At 41.2% G+C, this 21,319-nt stretch overlaps 1 protein-coding gene across 1 annotated transcript; it reads right to left on the bottom strand.

Moving 5' to 3' along the window:
* Positions 1–2,203: 2,203 nt before the first annotated feature.
* Positions 2,204–12,113, bottom strand: Sele (selectin E). The gene is given in 15 exon segments (XM_010633992.2): positions 2,204–2,702; positions 3,612–3,684; positions 3,786–3,807; positions 4,318–4,428; positions 4,905–5,081; positions 5,422–5,610; positions 5,987–6,175; positions 7,579–7,715; positions 7,921–7,984; positions 8,091–8,276; positions 9,435–9,620; positions 10,022–10,129; positions 10,638–11,021; positions 11,594–11,677; positions 12,010–12,113. Coding segments are annotated over 13 exon segments (1,848 nt in total). The 5' UTR covers positions 11,631–11,677; positions 12,010–12,113; the 3' UTR covers positions 2,204–2,702; positions 3,612–3,626.
* Positions 12,114–21,319: the final 9,206 nt, after the last annotated feature.

The raw sequence follows: 21,319 nt of genomic DNA, 5'->3' as shown, positions 1-21,319 counted from the left end.
TTTTTTTTTTTTTTTTTTTTTTTTTTTTTTAACCAGGGATCGAACTCAGGACCTTGCACTTGCCAGGCAGGCGGTGGCGCCACTGAGCTAATTCCCCGGCCCCCTCTCTGCCATTTCGAACTCATAGCCCAAGTGTGTATCCATTTCAGTCCTATAGTCAGAGAATCATAGAATCTGTCTTTGTTTTCCATTTTCTCTTTCCATTTTGACATCAATGAGATTGTTCAGGTGATTTTTCAACTCAGTGCACACTAGGTCTGTGGATTATCACTACTCTAAAAGAGAGAACATACATATTTATTGGGAAAAAAGTTATCTTGGATCTAATTCTTGTGAATAAATTGATTCTGAAGTATAAATAAACTGGTGAACACCCGAGTACTGAGTGGAAGGGAAAGACCCCAAGGATTAGGAGTTTTTCCTTGGTCTTACTGATTTTTTCAGATTATTTATATTTTCTCAGACTTCTTAACAGTTTTGGTGCAAAATTTTATATGTATACCACTTCACACTATATAAGATGACGATATAAAAAGACAATAGCAAGTATCATCCAGAAAGAATGTGGGAAAATTGGAACTATTGTGTATTGCTGGTGGGATTGTGAAATGATACAGCCCCTTTGTAAGAGGCTTTGATCCTCAAAGAGATGAAACATTGTGAACCGGATGACTTAACCATTCCACTTCTAGGGATATGCCTTACAAAACTGCAAACACAAGTCTACCCAAATACAGCAAAGCATTATTTGCAGCAGGCAAAAAGCAAAACCAACCCGAAGTCCGTCAGTAGATGACTGGAGAAATATAACATTAAATATGCATACAATGGAATACTGTTCAACCATAAAGATGGAATGAAGTACTGATTCATGCTATAGCATGGGTGAAACTTGAAAGCCATATGCTTAGTAAAAGAAGCCAGGTACAAAACGTCACATAAAGTTTTATTTATATGAAATGCCCCAAGAGGCAAACCCATGGTCACAGCAGTAGTTGAGTGGTAGTTGCAAGGGGCAGAAGAGGGAAGAAGGAGAGTAACTGATAATGGATACGGGATTTCTTCTGTGGGGGATAGAAACCTGGAGTTACACAGGGATGATGGTTGTTTAATCTGGTACATTTTTAGAGGGTGTATTTCATGGTATATGAGTTTTATCCAAAAGCAATTAAAAATTATAAGAATCTGCACAGAGATAAATATAAACACAAACACATTTATTGTCCAATTGTGTCGTGCATGTCAACAATAAGTCTGACAGAAGCTTAAATAAATACACACTTAAACTTGCAAAAGAGTTTACATCATAATTTAAAATAGTATAAAATACTCAAACTCAGACCACACTTACATTTCCTGTAGTTATTTCTAATGTAATGTATATAAGTATTTACATTTGAGAGATTTCAGAGAAAATAATAATTCATTCCATATAGAATTTGAGCACGTTAGTTTCCCCCACACCCTCAATCTTCTGCCTCTTAAAAAAAAAAACAAAACTCTGTTGTTCCCATCCTTATCCCACCTCCCTGTTTTCTGTTAGCTTTATCATTGCCATTATCCATCCGGCACTTTCTGAAACTTTTCCAACGTGCTAAGTTCATGGAAGTTGGAGACAGCTGTGACGTGGGCAGCTTTGGCGCTTACTAAGAATTCTCACTACCCCTGATAACTGGAAATTCCCTAGGAATTTTAAGCTCTGCTTATAAATAAACATAGCTTTCCCCTCTTTCAGAGCATCAGAACTTACAGAGTGAAACTATGAGGGAATGGTTATTAGACATCTTCACTTTTTGAAAATGCACTAGATGGAAGCTTTAAATAGTGAGTTCTTATCATGGATTTAAAATCTTATGTAATATACAAGAATTACTTGCCTGATAGTACCATGTTTTAAAAATAACTGTGGTAAAACACTCAGAGTTTCACACTGGTGAACATTTGTTCCCTCTTGAAATAAATTTACTGAAGATGTAACATTAAATGTTTTTAGTAAACAAAGAGGTGTTAATCTAGGATAAGTAACTTTTACCTATCATAGTCCTTAGTACTGAATTAAGAGCTATAGAAGATTATGCTATATTCAGTGACAGTAAGAAGAACACAGTCTCTAAGAACATCTTTAAAAAGCACTGAATCCCATAGGGATGAACAACACTGTGCTTAGTAGCCCTCACACAAAATTTCATGTAGGGTTTGCACTGTTTCCTAATAACATCTGTTCTATGCATTCACTATTGGGCATTAAAGGTTTGGGAGTTCTTAAAAGTAAGAGATAAAATATGTTTGGCCAATTTCTTCCCCTGGACTCCAGATAATTCCTCTTTATCCCTTGGCAGTAACTATCTAATTAACAGTTGAAACATAGCGAAGGACAAAAGAAATAAACAAAACCAAAAAATATTCATTATCCACCAAGGCTTCAGAGGGAGGAAAGAGACACGAAAGGAATTCTGAGATTCTAGAGCCTTGGCCTCTCCATTTTTGCTTTGAAGAGAATGCCATTTTGTGATCTCAAGAACAGCAAAGAGAAATATTGAATCCTTTGGACAGAAGATCAGTCTTTCTACAGAGTTTTGATCCATTGAAGTCGTGGTCCCAGCTACAGAAGTGGCAGGTGTGATAGTCAGGAAAGGCCAAGGACCTGGACAGCTCGGTCTCTGTTGTTTTCAGTGCCTAGTTCCCAGGACGCACCTGTGTTCCTGCAAGTATAAGCAAGTGTGTGTTATCAGAAACTTCTGCAGACTGGTGGTGACCACAAAATTGCGCTTACTGCCACAGACTACTGGGCATACTCTCACAGGAGTAGTGTAAACATCCATGCCAAAGGCCATCCAGTTAGGACAGAGAAACTATTCTTTCAGACTCTGTGATGGTGAATGTCAATCGTTACACACCTGTTAAAGTCCTACAGAACATACAACACAAATAGGAAGAGCTCTACATTACCTAGGAATTTTGTTTAATGTGTCTCTGTCAGACCATCAGTTGCAACAAATGCACAGTGGTAATGCATGATCTCAGTAACAGGGAAATTGGAAGTGGAAGGGTGAGGAGGTATGTTGGAACCCTACACTCGGTTCCATTTTCCTGCAAACCTAGTATTGCGCAAAAGAGGTCTATTAACTTAAAAAGGTATGCAGAGGGACTTAGCCACCCCAGATCCTCATAAACCAGAGCAGATGTTTGAGCACACAGATTCTAGAGCCAGATGGTCTGGGTTTGAATTCTGGCAGCACCACTGAGTAACACTGAGATTTCAGGCAACTTACTTAACTTCCCCGTGCCTCCTGTCCTTCACCTGAGAGATAGGAAATAGATTGTGTGCCCCTGTGTAATGGAGGTCCTGGCTTAGAACGCTGCCTGGGACACACTCAGGGCTGTGTGAGAGCCTGCTAGCATCGTCATTATTATCTTTCAGTCATGAAATGATTCAGGAGCACCAGGGCTCTGTTTCCTCCCTCTCTGTCTACGAAGAAATGAAAGAACTTTCCAGGCAATTGTATGAAGATAATGATTCCCCCTAGAAAAATGACAAGTTTGGGGATTTAAAGAGAAACAGACTTAGAGAAAATGGTCTCTGCCGTTAGTGTGTCATCTTTCACTTTTACCTGTTTCTCTTGAACTCAAAGGACGTCAGAAGGGATCTGGTGGTTTCCATATGATTCAAGGCTTTGGCAGCTACTGTTGGAAGAGTGGGAACACTAAATAAAGCACTGTTTTCCAACACAAAGAAGAGACAGCTATGTAGATAGTAGCATGCTTTGTGCAAGGATGGAACTTACCTGGAAGGAACATATTTCTTTACTGCAAGAGAAAGGAAACCAATTAACTTAGATGAAATGACTTTTAAGGACATAGCAACTCCAGACACACTCTGTAAGGGCCAAACTTGAGTGTGGACAGATATGCTTGCATATTCTGTAAGAGAAATTCCTAAAATTTGAAACTGTGTTCTAAATAACCCTTTCTAGAACACATTTTGTTTGTTTCCCAGGAAGCACTAATTATGGCAGTCTCATTGCACAGCTCCAGGGGGACCACAGAACCCACTGCAGGTAGCACCTTCTAGAGTTGTGCAGTTAGTTCAACTAACATTAATATTTCTTAAACCTCCTCCTGATTCTAGCTGCACGCTGAACTTTTTTTGTAAGGTTTTTGCTTAATTACATGGTAGTTTATTAGTGTTTATCCAATGACTAGATTTTAGTTATTTTATTATTATTTAAATTTGCAAGAAAGACCCTGATGACTCATCAATGAGAAAAACTACATATTTTCAAAATGGTTTCTGAAGTACTTCATAAACCTCCTTACCTTTCTTCCGAAAGTTTTTCAAAAGCCAGAAGAGAAATGATGTCAGAGTCAGGAGGGAGGTCCCTGCAGCAGAAAGCCCAACTGCCAAGGGAGTGTTGGACACCATGGGAGCTAAGGAAACAAGACAGGGAGGACCGTCATGAGTCGTAACGGGTGTTCTGTTCTGTCCATGTGGCCTTTTCTTCATGTATTGATTACTAGGAGCAAAAGAGCCATCTACAGAAATGCATGAGGCAGACACCGTGGCCTTAAAGACCTCTTAGATCTGTACCACGTCATCTTTGGGGCTGGCACCTACCTCCCCAGGGAGAGCTCCAACTTGCCAACCTCACATAGTGCCACACAGTACCTCAGATAATACTGAATCTGTCTCCGGATCTCCTTTTTCCAAATGTCAAAATCCTGTCCATACTATCATTATGCTACTTCTGTTTCCTCTCAGCCCCGTCCCCCAACTGCACGTTGACCAGCTTGTTAACCTGGGCAACTTTCTGATTTGCATATAATGGGTGGTTAATCATGGCAGCAAGACAGCTCCCCTTATTCTCCTTAGTCCCCCAGACAGCCACCATCCATCCGCGCATCACCTTCACAGGTAGGTGGCAGCTCAGACCACTGTCCTGTGGCAGCACATGTCAGAGCTGCGGAGCCATTGAGGGTCCACCCTTCAGGACATGCAAACTTGCACACAGTGCCAAACACAGGCTCCCCGCGGCAGCTCATGTTGATCTTTCCTGGAACTTCCAGCCTTGAACACTGCACCACTACAAATAATAACATATAGGCAGAAGTCAGGAAATATCAACCGGAAGACTTCTATATCTGGTTTAAAAGCCACCAGCAACTGTAATTCATAAGCACTGCTTAGTATTCAGCTTGTAGGAAATTAGGATTAAGCACAGTGAACAGCTCAGGTTCAGTAATTTACGAGGTATTTAACCCATACCCCAAGCACAAAGTCCCGAGTTTGATCCCCAGTACCAAAAAAAAACCAAAAGAAAAAAGCAGAAAGAAAGAAAGAAAGAAAGAAAGAAAGAAAGAAAGAAAGAAAGAAAGAAAGAAAGTAAGTTTAACCCTGCCCTAAAAGTTTGAACTCAGTAGTGCCTCGACAGGAGGGGACTTCCTGTGTCCATTGTCCTTGAGAGGTGCACTCAAGTTGAGTCGATCCATGTAAGTCAAAGCCTTCCTTACAGTGGAAGGCACAAGAGGACTTGTAGATGAATTTTCCAGTAGAGTGTTGAGTATATTTCATCACACTATTCAGGGGCTGATGAGGAACATCACAGGTCACAGCTAGAAGACCCAAGAGAGTTCCTCAGAGGCTTTTCTGCACCAAGTAACAGCAAGCCTCTCAAGGTGAGCAAGTCCCTCAGCACCTCAGTGGCTTTTGTTTTATTTGTTTTATTTGTTTTTTTGTTTTTTTATTTTTTTCCTCATTGAGTTTATTGGTACATTTTAGGTATACAGTACAGTTACATTCATCATTGGGATCTTGTACCTTTACATGACAGGTCTTGGTTCTCATTTTTTCCCCTTGTCTCTGCCCTCCCTTCACCCCCTCTTAACAGTTTTATTTACTTATTTATTTATTTTGGTTGTTAAATTTTTATTGAGTTTATTGGTACAATTGTGGCTTTTATTTTAAATAAAGCAAGAACAGTGACTGTACCTTCACATGTGGGCATCTCACGGTCCCACTCCCCTGTGGGGCCACACTGGAGCCTCCTGGGTCCTTGTAACAGGAATCCCTGCTCACAGGAGAACTCACAGCTGGACCCGCTTCGCAGACCTCCCAAAGCACTAGGAAGACAATTCATGTAGCCTTGCTCCGGTCTCGATAAAGGTTTGCACTGGAAAGCTAAAACAGCAAAGTGATGGTCAGGAAAAAGCCCAGTAGAACTGGAGACTAGCTTTTGATGGCACAGTTGATTTGAGACACAGCAACATTCACAGAACTCAAAATGACTCTTTAATATTCCCTGGAAGGCTGGGAAGAAGGCAGTGTTTTCTTTGAATTCCATGCCCTTCATTGACAATGGCACCTATGAAAGGACAGCCTTTAACAGGAATATTGGTTCCTGGACACTGCTTTTCTGATATGCAAAAAAAGGCTGGGCCAAGGGAAAGATTTCATGCAGTCAGAGAACAATTTAAGGTTCCTGGATGCTTATAGATATAACCAAAAAGAAAGGAGAAGCCGGGCGTGGTGGTGCCTGCCTGCAATTCCAGCACTTGGGAAGCTGAGACAGGAGGATCGCTGTGAGTTCAAGACCAGCCTGGGCTACATAGTGAGTTCCAGGTCTGTCTCAACTACATAGTGAGACCCTGTCTCCAAAACAAAACAAAAAAAAAGGAGAAGACATCCATACAAAATGTGTTTGCCTGTTTTCTTTGTTTTCTTATTGAGGCTTTCTGCCATGGGAAGTTATTCTGTGTTTTATTTGGCTGTGAGAATGCCAGCACCTGATATGAAAACCTGCTTGTTTTTAATATCCTTGCTCTTACTTTGGAGTGAATTAAATTTTGGTACTTAAATATGTATCAAGAATATCTCTGTAGCTAAAGCCAACCTGAGACTTTCTCATCACTGCTAGTTAGGAGAAACTTCAGAAGAAAAGTACCATAAGAATTTGAGACTCAGGGCAGATTCTCTCTCCTTTTTTTTTTTTTTTTTTTTTTAGCTTAAAAAGATACTCACTGGGAGCAATATAGAAATTACTCAATAGCAATAAGCAGTTGCCACTGATGGGTGAGTAGTGAATCTGCTATATATATTTCCAGGTGAAATTATTTTGGTAAGGTTCCAAATTTTCATAAATCACTTCTTCATTTGTTGAAACAGCTTAAGAAGTCCTTCTTTTTCTGCCTTTTTTTTTTTTTTTTTGTACTGGGGATCAAACTTGGAACCTTGCACTTGCGAGGCAGGTGGTAGAACCACTGAGCTAAATTCCTGGTCCTGTACTTAAAACTTTTCTAATATGATTTCTTTTAGATTAAGATTTTTGCCTACTCCATGCCAGTGTCTGTAACATTATATTAACAGAGCATAGTTAAGAAACCAGTGAAGGATTTGCTCTTGTTTCATAGTCTTTTTCCTGGCCAAGCACTGGTTCTTTATATGAATCTCAAAGACTTGAGGTGAATGCTGCCCATCAAATCTCATATGTATAATTAAAGTGAAATTCTGCTCTCATTTGCACTGCCCAAGGGCGAGAGCTGCTGCTTTTCCAAAATGGAACACATACAGAACCAGAACCTCACCTTCACGCACCGGAGTTTGCTGTGTTCACTGCCCTTGAGCTGTGCATTCGATCTGCGGCAGCCCCTGCAGCATGAAGCCCTCCTTGCAGGTAAAGTTGCAGGATAACTTGAAGACAAACTCTCCAGCAGAAGAGGGGCTGCAGGGCTGGGGATTTAGCTCAGTGGTTCTGCCACCTGCCTCACAAGTGCAAGGTCCTGAGCTTGATCCCGGTTCCAAAAAATAAATGACTTTTTGGGCCAGGGATTTAACTCAGTGGTTCTGCTGCTGCTGCCTTGCAAGCACAAGGACCTGAGTTTGATTCCGGTACCAAAAAAAAAAACAAAACAAAACAAAAAAAAAACAAAGAAGAGGGGCTGCAGCTAATAGAGCCATTCCAAGGCGGGTGGATGGCATCGCAGGTCAGGGCTGTAACACAGGTATCAGTGTGTTCATCAGCGAGTCTGGCTTGCCCATTTCAAGTGTGGTTTAAGAAGGAGAAGGTTTGCAGTATCTGAAGGTAGAACAACTCTACCTTTACAGGTTGGCTTCTCGTTGTCCCAGGTCCCAGAGGAGGTACATTGCAGGGTTTGGGCTCCTATGAGTTCAAATCCTTCCTCACAGTGGAACGCACAGGTTGTGTTCCATGGAAATCTCTCAGGGCTTTGGAAACAATCCATGCTCCCGTTGGCAGGTTTTGTCAAAGCATCACACTCAACCACTGTGGACATAAAAAGGCACCATTAATTTTACAGAAGAATACTGTTTTTGCTTCTTATTGAGTTGTATTTATAAAACAATGAGAAAGCTGCCTTCAAATGGTAGATTCAGAATACCTACATCCATTTTAGGGGATACATGTAGGGGAATTGGCTAGGAACGAACAGTTAAACTGTGGGGCAAAAGTACACAAATAATCAAACTGTGGGGCAAAAACCACACAGGCTCTGTGAGGAGTGAATGGTTCCACTACAGGGCAAAAGCACACAGGCTGTATGAGAATTAAACAGTTAAAGAACAAGAAGTGTGGGTTAGTGAAGCATGTTATGTCTGGCCTTGTCCTTCCCTGATCCCCAAGAAAAACTACCTACTCTTGAGAAAAGCTCCTTGCCCAAACTGCTTTTCTCCTGCTTTTTTCTCTTACACTGATATTCTAAATAAAAGCCAGAGAGTTCTGAGTTTCGGGGCTCTTCTTCTCCAGAGTCCCTTCATGGCTGGGCCTCCCTGGCCTCTCCATGACTGAACTAAGTCTTGCCTAAAAGTTACCATTTTCATCCTCGATGCTGCCTGTGGTTGCTCACTGCAACAGGTATAAAAACCCATGTTTTTTGATCTTTCTATCTTCTCTGATTAATTTTACTTTGACTACAGTCTCTGACCTATTTTATCATTTACACAGTGCAAAAATGAAGAACAAACAGATTCTAGAACAGGATTTATGACTAATTGGGGTGAAAACAATATTGACATAAATGGGACATTATTTTAACCCAGTGTGACCTAAAGGAAGAAAGTAAGATTGAGAGAGAAAAAGAGATATTGAGACTCCTTGATTATGATGTTCTTAAGTTAGCCTGCTGCGTGGGCAAGTTAACAGGAAAAGATGAGAAAGTCATCAAGACATGTCTAGTGTGGCTCCAGGCCTTCAAGATGATCTCCCTCGCCACTTACCAGAGCTTCAGAATACCCATTTCAAACGTAAATTAAAAGTGACCCTCAAACCAAGCAGGTAATGGATTGCCCACAAAGACACATGTTTTACTAAAAGTAATAACAAAAAAGAATTTTCACTGGGGGTTGGACAGTGTTGTCAGCTGGATAGAAAGCACAGGACTGAGGGGTGAGTTAGAGAATGTCCCGTGCCTACCGAGAGACTCACCCTCGCAGGCTGGCTCGGGAGCACTCCACCCCCCAGAGGACATGCACTGCGCCGTCTGCTTGCTGGTTGGCTGGTAGCCCCTTTCACAGATCACAGAGCAGGAGGAGTTGTAGCTGAAGGACCCAAAGGGTTCAGTGCAATCCAGGCTTCCATGTCTGGGCTCTTCCCATGCTGTACATGTTACAACTGAAAAATTGCAAATCAGGTCTGCTGTCTCACCTTGTAACTACTGCTTGCTGAGTGTTTCCTGTGTGCTATCATTGTGCACCCATAAGCCTGTGATGTGATATCATGATCTTCATCTTACTGTGGGTCACATAACTACTGTTATGGGCTGCATGAGGACATTTCCATCCATGACAGCCTGTAGGTGTGACCATGGTCCCATAAGACCACCATGCCAGATGTCATATGTAACAAGCGGTGAGTCTGAGATTGGGTCCAACTTCCCAGCCTCAGCTCTTACCCACCACGTGACATCATATGATCTAGGATAAGGATGACATGTGGACCTGACTCCCAAGCCAGCTGGGACAAGAGAGGATGCTGCCCTTTCAGGTGAAGGAAGAGGTGAGAACCAGACTCACCTTGCTCACACCTGAGTCCATGGAACCCTGGGAAGCACTTGCAGTTGTAGTTTTCAATGGTCTCTATACATTCACCATGGCCACTGCAGGATTTATTGGTACAGGCAGCTGCAGAGATCACATTCCTGATGAGCATCGTTGTCACTGTGTTTATCACATGTCCCTCTGAATTTAAGACCAGAAGTGTACAGAGGCATCGCTAAATACTCAGAGTGCCTGCGATTTTACTGAAGGCGTTTCAGGTTTGTCTAGTTTATACCTTGATGTTAATATATGGAATGAAGAATATAGCGGACACCAAGCACAGAGAATTCATTTTATCACCAACCCTAAAACTGTTCCTCTATCACAAATAAATAAGTAGTCAACTATGTACTGTATTGTGTCTATGCGTTCCCCGTATGGATAGAACTACATGTAGGCGTAGGTACCTACATTCTTATCTACATTTACCCATGTGAAGAGATATTTTAGCAGTTGCACAGAGAGAATGTTTTATAGTCATATCTTTTGGAGTATGAAATCACAGCAATAGAGATCAACTTTTGCATACTGTGAATTTGTCAAGGTGGCCACCCGGCAAAACCGCCTCCCAGCACTGCCTCAAACCTCCTACCTGTGTAGCACAAAGCGAGCTTCTTCTTGCTGCATGGCTCATCATTCCACATGCCTGGGTCCTTTTCCCTCTTGATGTAGATCTCCACACAGTCCTCATCGCGTTGCTTATTGTTTGGCTCACCTGGAGCCCAGTTCTTGGCTTCTTCGGTCAGAGGCTTCTGGGTCCCTTCCCAGACCCACACATTATTGACTTTTCTGATTCCGATCCAGTAATAGCTTTTTGAGTAGCTCATTCTGGAGTTCAAGTACTCGATTTCTTCTTTGTTTTGAATTGCGACCAGATGTGTGTACTTTTGCTGGCAGTAAGCCCTGGCCTCCTCATACGTCATGGTTTCCCTAGAGGCATTGTAAGACCAAGCTCTGCTCCCTCGAATGAGAAGCACTGGGGAACAGGGAAGGAATGGTAGCGTTTAGTCCTGCTATAGTTTTGCTCTATTAACTGTGCTCAGAATTGTCTTAGTTTTGCCACTTGCGATCTTGGGAATGACCCCAAGTGTTTTCATTTTTTAAAAAGTAATCAGAGGAATGTATGAAGAAACTAGCATTTGTTGTATACTACCTTTGTGACCGGACATCTGCTAGATGCTTTCTCCCACTCGCCCACCGCAGCCTAATTACATATCCACTTTACAGAAGAATAATAAGCAGATAATCAGGATAACAAAGCTTTACTAGCACTGAATACTATAGGAAGCACTTTCCATGAACCACAATACTGAATTCTCACAATATCTAAATAGGTCACTTATATCAACACTTTACACGCGAACAAACTACAACACTAAGAGACAAAGTAAATTGCTCATAATCCAAGTATATTGCCTTGGTATATGGGGGAGGCAGCTAACCACCCTGCAATGCGAGGTTCACCTCACAAGAGGAAGGACATTCTGGTCCTCAATGGCAATAGTGCAAAACCGAGAGATCTTGTTCTGTCTAATGACACTGACTTACCAAAAGTGAGAGCAGAGAGAAACCACGGAGCAACCATGACTTCAAGAATTCTTTTCACTGAAGACTTAAACTTGAAATATTTTTCTGGAAAGAGAAGGTATAAAATTAATAATAATATAATAGAAGAAAATTTGAGGCAGCGTGTTACATTATTCTACTGTGATTTTGAGCCAGCATAATAAGATTTGAGCAGAAGGACTCCAATGGCACAATCTGTATTTCAAAGACTTTTACCAGAATGAATAAAAAAAAATAGCATTTTCATCATTTAGGTCAAACAGAAGAGATGGGTTTTTTAACTCTAACACAATAAAAGCTTTTGCATATCTTCTATCGCAAGGCTTTTTGCATATCTATTCATAGTGATGAACATGTTTCATAGCCAAGGCTGCCCTTGTCAAAAATTCTCCACTTACTCTTCTGCAAAGTGGATGTTTGGGCGTTGGCTTTCTCAGGTGTCCAGCTGCTCCTGCCGTGTGCTGTTGCTGCAGTCCTGGTGTAAAGTCAGCCATGAGCCCGTGAGCATTGCTTCTGCAGAGCCCCTTTAAAGAGGGCTCGCTTCCTGTGAGTAACAACAGGGTGTTGTCCAAATCCAGTGAAGAGGAAACTCTCAGCTGCATCAGAAAGTTTCCTGTGAAAGTCCAAAGTGCTAAAAAGTAAGCAGTGATTTCAGAAACCATCCTTCAAAATTAATTTCCCCTCATCCAGGTCTTTATGTTTCATGTGCAGTTTCACTGATTAATGCGAGTGCATCATTTTTCATTCTAATAACAACTGTTCTTAAAATGTTTAAGACCTTGCTTATCAGCAGTATTGCTCATGGAATTGTGGTGGCAGAGTTTCATAAACAAACAACTTAAGAATATTTTGACATCCATGGTTTGCCATCTCAAGTTTTTTCATCCACAGCTATCAATAATAGATCAACGCTGGCTTTTTCTTTCTCTTTTTCCTACCAACTAACTTTTCAAATGCACTATTGCATAGGGTGAATGAATCACAAGGAAGAGGAGGATTCCCAGATTCTACACACTACAGCTACGTTAATATTTAAATTAATATCTAAATTAAATTTAATATTAGACAAAGATAATATCTTCCACTTGAATATTTGAAATAATGCCTTGCCTCTTAAAAATAAGAAACAAGGAGAATAGATTTAAATATTCATGGATAGAAAATATTCCTGTTTTGCTCAGTGAAAAATAAAGATTAAAAATTACATGTACTCATACTCAGTTGACAAAAAATTTTTAAAAACTTTAATAATGCTAATACGCAAAGAATTAAAATGTTGGGCCAGAGATTTAGCTCAGTGGTTCTGCCGCCTGCCTCGCAAGTGCCAGGACCTGAGTTCGATCCCTGGTACCAAAAACAAAAGAAAAAAAGAATAAAAATATTAACAGTGGCTACCTCCAGATGTCAGGATTTGAAGTAATTTTTACTTTCTTTATTATTATTTTCAACATTTTCCAATTTTTGGAATGGCCCCTTTCCTTTTACAATGCAATGAATACAGTTTAAAAGAAACTTGTGTCCAAATGCAACTGAAAGAAATAGCTTACAACTCTTACAGGATATCTTACAGGCCTGTACTTTGCAATGAAATTTTTTTTGGGTGCCTGTACGCCCATTCTTGACCTTTGCCTCTTGTCTAATTTAACCAGTAGGATTGGTAAATGGGATCATTTTCCTTTCCATATTCTATAGATTTTCAGAATCTAGTTAATATCGATGATCCCATGTTTTTTACAGGTGTGAAGGACAGCAGGCAGGAGGGAATGGTGTGAAAGGGCTTATTTTTGTGGTTACTTGTTAAACTGCCTGGTTCCATGATTAAAAGGGTATCGAGACAAACGAGAGAAGAGAAGAAAAATTCCAATATATGCAACTGATTTGGGGGGGGGCACCGGGGATCTACAACTGATTTTTGAACAAATAATTGACTAATTAACTTTAACCTCTACCAAAAATCCCAGCTATTTACAGAGGATTTATAGCTTCCATTCCCGTGACATTTTGCAGATACTGATGTAATTTCAATTCTTTATCCCACTTTTCTGAGCAACTTATTGTTGCTCAGTAATTGCAGAAGCCTAATCGTTCACACGCTGTTATTTTTAGATTTTAAGGAAGGATGTGAAGCTCGGTTTGTACGTAGCATGTATATTGTATTTCTAATAAAATATGAATACATGATCTGCTATTTTTTTTAAAGGGGATCGAACTCGAAACCTTGTGCTTGTGAGACAGGCAGCGGAACCACTGAGCTAAATGCCTGGCTCCTTTTTTTTGTTTAAAATTTTTTTTTGAGGGAGTTACTGGAGATTGAACTCAGGACCTTGTGCTTGGGAGGCAGGCAGTAGAACCACTGAGCTAAATCCCCGGCCCCTTAGTCAAATCTTAAGACAAAACTTATCTGCTATATTAGGAAAATGTGTCAATAATTATTTTATTTTGTAAATAGAAATAAGTTGTGAACAGCCAAAGATAATACATTTTTATTATGGATTTTTTATAACAGGTTTATAATTTATCTCTTCCCCTTTTTTCATTCAAAGGTATATAAAAACAACCATAGTGGTGATAAAGTCCCAAATATATGCCTTGAACCCCTAATTCTAATCTCTAGTATCTATTGAGCGCTTGTTATGTGCCAGGTCCTATTTTGCATATTTTGCATGTTCATCTCTATAATTATTTAATCATCATAATGATCTGTGAATAGGTACTTTTATTACACATGTTTTACAGATTTTACTTTAAGGAGCAAGAGATTTTTCATCTATCTCATCCAACAGCACAGAACTAAGAGGCTGAAACCCAGGGCCCGACACCTTAACTGCTACCCAGGTCATGCCCTCTTTCCGTTTTCTGTCCTGCATTGAGGCTCCCTGATCTGCCTCACTCTTCGTTCCTCCTGTGCCCCCTCTTTCCCCAGACCTCCCCGACCCTTGCAGCCCTCCCTGAGCGGGCTGTGTCCTGTCCTCAAGGGCAGGGAGGGCAGCGGGAGGAGCAGTAGGGAGAAGATGCAGTGAAAACTGACCCAGGGTCCCTACAAATAGGGAGAAAGTGGACAAGTTGAAAACAAGCCAGGCAGGAGACCTCGGCCTGGGGGGAATCAGTGACCCTGAGAAGCATTTCCCAGAAGCTCCTCGCTCAAAGCACGTTCTCTCTAAGGCAAAAGGGCAGAATGATTGTTCTAAACTTATACCGAGAAAGCTCCAGGAAGAGAACTCAGTCCTGGGAGAAGAGATAAGAGAAAGGAGAGGAGGAGATTGTGAGCGAAGATACCAGAAAGGTGATGGTGATGAAGATAGATGGATAGAGAGACAGATACACAGACAGACAGTTTAAGCCGAGATTACGTTCCTCCACATCCACATTCACCCTAACAATTAGCTCTGTGTCCTCCCAGAATGCTTTCTTTGCCCCTCCCCTCGGTTGAACTATGGACTGGCAGAAGCAACTTGGGAAATGATGGGCTTTCCTGGGCTCTGCATGCAGGGCAGAGGAAGAGACCGTAGGCTGATCTTCCCTGAGAGACACCCAGGACAGGGAGGGACAGGAGTGGGACTTCAGCTGACCCTGGAGCATCTCCACCTGCTTGGCGTCAGCAGATCTGATGAGGCGGATCACTCCCTTGTTGGGTGGTGGGGTAGACAGTGAACTGAAAGAGAAATTGGATGAAATGTCAGTAGTTGGAAACGTTGAACATTATCCACCCTTCCACGCAAGTATTTCAAAATTTCCCCCCAAATCAGGCTCATGATAGATCAGGCTGAAGCCTCCACTGAGTCTCACGAGCTTCGGAGATGTAGACAACAGTTCCGGAACTGCTCAGGAATTTTCCACCTGGCCGCCCACGGAGCCTCCTGGAGATTGCCAGGGTGTGGGAATTGGTGCCATCTGGTAGGGTGTGGGAGGGCGTCCCCTACATTGATTCAACTGAGAAAAGGAAAGAAGACAGGGCAGTCAGGCACACCCCAGGCGGCATCACCTCTCTGAGGTGGCCGCTTTCCCTCTTGGTCACCCCTTTTCCTAGGAGTCCTTTGTCCTCCCCTCCACACCCTTTCGTTGGAGATGACACTTGAGCCACTTTTGCGTTTGGACTTGGGCCCGCCTATTCTCACCTTTATGATGAAGGAGCGTCGCTGAGGGACTGTATCAGGAAGAGGATGCTGGGTCCCCAACACAAGTGTTAGAATTCTAACCAAGGCTGCCCTGTGGACTGGAGATTATTGGGCCTGGTAGAAAGTGGCATGTGACCGCATGTGGCGAGACCCTCGAGGAAAGTATCCATTTGTGTTCAGGTCCTCACTGCTGAGTGTAAGGGAAAAATGGACCGTGGCCTCCTCCTGTTCCCTGAGGCTACCCATCCTGCTCTAGGAAAGCTTATTTTACCTCTAAGGGCTTTTTTTTTTTTCAAGCCTTGATGACCCTTGCATCAAAAAACTTCTGCTCTACTAACAAGTAACTTACTTTTGCAGAGACTTGGGTAGAGAGAAGATAAAATTTTATTTGCAGAATACAAGTGTCGCATCTCTTGCACACCCAAAATTGTGAAAGAAAATGAGTGTCAGTGTATGGCCGTGATACAGGAATTCTTTATTTGATCAAAGCACGAGTATATTTGGTGTGAAATTGGTCTGATTATCTCTAAGTTCAGTCCCCTAAAAGGCAAGTTCATTCATTTAGGATTTGCAGCACAAATGGGAATCTGAGAACTTCTGGATGGGATGGGTGCCTGGGGGTCTCTTACTCTGCTCTCCCACACCCAGGAAGAAGTGAGATTCTCAGACTTTACTACGAAGAAGAATCACCTGAGCATTTGAAATGCCCATCTTCAGGTCTAACACTGACTCAGCAGGTCAAGGTGGGGCCCAGGAACTTGCGCTTTTGATGACTGACATGATTCTGACACAGGTGGCCAATCTCTGCCTCCTTTCAGAGTATGTGGATCCAGTACCACCCAATTTGAAGATATTACCAGGCAGGACCTGTGGTCAGTGCTTATATATATATATATATATATATGTGTGTGTGTGTGTGTGTGTGTGTGTGTGTGTGTGTGTGTGTGTGTGTGTTTGACCAAAACCTCACTGCATTTAATAATGACACTCACTTTGGAAGGCTGGAGGACCGACCTGTGACAATGCTACAAAATACGAGGAATACTTACAGTGATTTGCTCTTTCAAATTCTCATTCAGGGAAAGTGAATAGTTTTTAACCACAGTAAAGGATAGCTGATAATGAATTAGTACAACTATGTAAAAATATCTACCTCTGTGTGTGTACATTATTTTCCTTTCCACTCTGGTTCGAGAGGACTCTAATTCCACTAATTTCCTTCCTTGAGCTTCCGAGTCTCTTCTGAGACTTAACAATTGTAATGTGTTTTTTGCTTCCTGTTTGGCAGTGCCTTATCATGAAGCTTCCTCTTTCTGTTTTTAGGTTTTAAGACTAGCTAATGGGAATATCTTCAAGATGAGCCAACTCTGATGAATTTCCAGGGCGGAAGAAAAAAATGAGAGTGGGCAGTTTAAATTAACAGAACTTTTCCTGTATGTAGCCAGCCTGGGGTGGACCATGGTGAGCAGGAGAGAGAAATACCCCTGGATGGTAGAAAAGTCCCCAGTTTGTTTCCCTTGGCTACTCCCACTGCTTGTTTTGTAAATTAGAAGTCTCCTAAAGCGTTATTATTAGCTTTGTTCTTAGTGTCTCATGTCAGAAAAATTCTGCCCTAGTTACTTTTAAAACATAACTTTGGTTTTAATGTATCAGAAAGAAAAGGTAGCCATTCCAAATAGTTCTAAAAGGACACCAACTGCCAGGGAGAAAGAGTTACTTGTTTTTTTCTTCCCCCAAATTAAAAATAGGTGATTTTGGAGAAAAGGAGGTGAATAATCTGAATTTTCTGGAGTTCTTTATAATTCAATAACTGATATGGGTATTTGGTAAACATTATATGTGGAAATTGTTGTACTATCCAGATTATAATGAATATTTTAATGCAGCAATTAAACATAAACCATAGTTTATTTTAAACTGGCTCCACGTGCCTATAGTCCTGGCACTCTGGGAAGCTGAGGCAGGAGGATCATAATTTCTAGTCCCTGTGTGCTAATCACAGATTTCAAAATAGTAAGCATGCACACTATTCTTTCTCATTTAACTTCGTGCTATGTAAAGAAAGAAATGTATCTGGGAAAAGCTGCCAGGCCCACCGCCTTGACAGAAACTGAATGTGAATGCTGAGAAGCTGAGTGTGTGTTGATGTGCTGGGCCGGCGTCCCTTACCGAAGTGAAAACCTGGGCCAGAGTCAGCGTGCAGGGCAGCAGAGGAGCCTCTCTAGGGGGCAGTTCCCTCTCTGAAAATGATGAGACTCAAATATTACAATTTCCTTTGCAGTGCTAGAGATAAGACCCAGGGCATTTCACATGCCAGGCAAGTGCTATATTCCAGCCTTAAACTCGAATACTACAGACTCAGCACAATATTAAATTGTATAAAGGCAAAAGATTTTCTCCATTGGGAAGTCCTCCTATGTATATATAGCATTTACAACCCCTCCTTCAAGTTTGATGAGAAGACTAAATTGAGCTTTCCCAACTCATTCTAGGAGGTTCTAATTGTCATGCCCAGCTGCACAGCGCTAGCACAAAAGCAGGAAACTGACCTCTTTTAGGATGAGGCCATCAAGGTGGAAGAGTGGGCACCAGGCTTGGTCTACAAACCCCACTTGTGCCTGGCACTGCCCATGTGGGTCTTGTCCACAGCCAGCAGCCACCTCTCTATCATTCAGGGGTAGGGGTGGTTGGCCACACTCTTCACATTGCTTGCCAGTGCTACAAGTTGAAAAGCAACTGTGTGCGGGGCACCGAGCATCTGAGGTAAGGAAATGCTAACTCGGACAGTGAATATAGACACGGTCCAGATGGAGTGCCAACGAAGAAGGGTTTGAGCTGACGTTCAAGCGAGAATTTGTCGTGCTGTGGGTGGTGTCTCGCGTGGCTTTTGATGTTCAGAGGTTCCTTTCCGTGGATAAACTATGCTTACTTTGGAGAGAAAATAGAGTTTAAAACCCCACAGGTTCTTCCCTAGGGGGTGTTACAGGAATACAGAGGGCAATTCCAACAAGGCCTCGCCTCTGCTCCTAAGAGATAGGAGAGGAAAACATGAACAATACCTTTTTGAGAAGCTCGGCTTTGCCACTTTATCTCATAAAGATGCCTCCAGTCAGTCTGGCTAGAAGTAATCGGCAAGGGAGAGTCTGCATCTGATTCTAACGTGTGGAATGTTTCCCTTAATTAGGAGAGTCTTGTCGGACTCTGGGAAATGAAATGCTTTATCGGATATGTGTGTGCCATAGTCTCTGCCACTAAATCCTTTGTGAGAAATAAGGCAGCTTAGGGGGTCAGGAATGAGTCACCTACCCTGAAATACTCAGAAAACTGAATTTGGGTTTTCTTTGCCTAGTAGACTGAGGTCTCTTGGCTGAATTGCTGGGAAGCATCATGGAATAATGAAAACTTTGTCACTGTTTACATGCACGTTTAGAAAACCAACCAAGTATTCTGGGTATTGCCATGAACTGGCCATATGACCTTGAGAAAGAAAGGTATTGCATTTCTGGACTCCAGGTTCTTTATATGTAAAATACTGTGGTATCTGTAAAATGGGATTTTTTTTAAAAAACATCATGATGCTGTGGTTTAAAAAAAAGTGAAGATAGATGAGAAAGTATGAATAAAGCATCTGACATACACAGCGAGTGAAGATACCATGAGAATTGTTCATTTTAGACTTAGCCACTTAGAGGTGATCAGCCATAGTTGGCTGTGTCAGAAGGCAATGAGAATTTGCAGGGCCTTTAGAACAGGAACAATAATTATCAGGAGTGGGAATGAAGAGCCCATTTCTTGAAAACCAGTCCTGGAAAGCATGAGGGTAAAGAGACAGTAAATGCTTCTCTAGCAAAGCAGCAAGGCTGTGTAGAGAGTGAGGAGGATGAAGTAACCTCTGGAAGGCACAGTAGAGGGTGTGTGACCTTCCTGTGATATGGACACCAAAACGTCCAGAATGCCTAATCAAATAAACAGCATCGTAGATATGGTTTCTAAAACATGCCCCTCTCCAGAGGTGCTCAGTGAAGAAACAACACCATGGTCAAATAGATTGGAAACACTGTCAAATATAGCTCCTTTCTTAAAGAGTCTTAATGTACATTAGCATGTTAAAGGCTCTGAGAAGTCTTACAGAGTTCACATCTGTATAACTCAATATTTTCTCAATATATTTGATTATGAACATATTTTCCCTCACAATATATATGAGGTTTTTCATTATGCTGTAATTTTAATAACAATATATTGGAACAGTCTAAATGTAAGAGCAAAATAATGGAACAACATAAATGTAAATGCACAGTATTTACCTTTTCTACATAAATTATGTATATATAATTAAGATTAACAAAGAGTCCTAGAGAAAATGGCTCATTCAATAGCTAGGAGCCATTCTAATCAACATATATATTTGCCTTTCTATGTGCTCTGTATAGAATTAAAATTCCAGTCTCAGCAGAATGACAAATTACCAAATTTCATGGCCATCCAACTATATATACCAATGTTTCTATAAGCATTGGCCTGCCTTCAGAGAAAATATTCTCTTGATAAAAATACAAAAGAAATTTTTTGCAAGATTCTCTCAGCCTCTTAAATAAGCAGAAATGTAAAATGTTTTCCTATTATTTTCCACTGTCCTATAACCTTTGGTGCTAATTTGGACATTTATTTTTATTTTTGCACAGAATTATTAAGAGTTCAAGGTGAGAACAACTTGTTTTCAGATCTGTTTTGCTGACAGATGGGCACTGCAAAGAAATTTGGCTTTGATTTTTGCAAAATCCAGCACGATATTACATGATTTTTTCATAGCTAATCATTTGTATAACTATTGCTATTTCTTTAGGTATTTTAAGTATATGAAGCAAAACCTTCCTGACTGATTCCAAATTTTACAAAATATTGTAAACAGAAGAGTTCCATGGCAGATATAAACTCCTATTCTATTAGAACCAAAATCCTAATTAATTTAAAAGAAAGTCTTGACAAAGCAAAACATTGTTAGGATTAGGATTAGGGATATGGGGCAGGGGGATGGAAGAAGAAGAACAGAGAAAATATGAGGACAAACTACCTAAGAAGGAACTATCTTGAAAGGTCAGCAACAGACTCCCGTGATGCTGAGGGGATGTTCAGGTGTGGATGTAAAATGGCACCCTGTGCCTACAGAGAGGAATTCAGCGATAGCTAGCAAAAGAGCATGTGCATTTTCTGACCTAGCAATCCCATGCTTAGGAATTTGTAGTGAAAAATACACTCCAGTAATTCCTTGTGGTTTGCTTTTGTGTTTATTTTTATTTTTATTTTTTTGGAACTGGGGATCGAGCTCAAGACTTTGAGCGGCGGCACCACTGAGGTAAATCCCTGGCCCTCCTACGGTTTGCTTTTAATAGCAAAATATTGGGAACACCTGAATGTACAAAATAGGAGACTTACTGAATGAGCTGTGTTATATCCATACAAAGCAGTACCTTTAGTGTATGAGAGTGGAAATAAGATGAATATGTGTTTTATGAATATAAGCATAAGAAAGAAGGATAAATCAGAAAAGGACAACCCCTAAAATTTAGTGCAAGCAGAAGTAATTGAACTT

The sequence above is a fragment of the Fukomys damarensis genome, unplaced genomic scaffold (genome assembly GCF_012274545.1).
Source record: "Fukomys damarensis isolate Sample0158 unplaced genomic scaffold, DMR_v1.0_HiC HiC_scaffold_19, whole genome shotgun sequence".
Classification (NCBI taxonomy): Eukaryota; Metazoa; Chordata; class Mammalia; order Rodentia; family Bathyergidae; genus Fukomys; species Fukomys damarensis.
The sequence above is the reverse complement of the archived record's forward strand: the minus strand, read 5'-3'. Positions and strand labels throughout refer to the sequence as shown.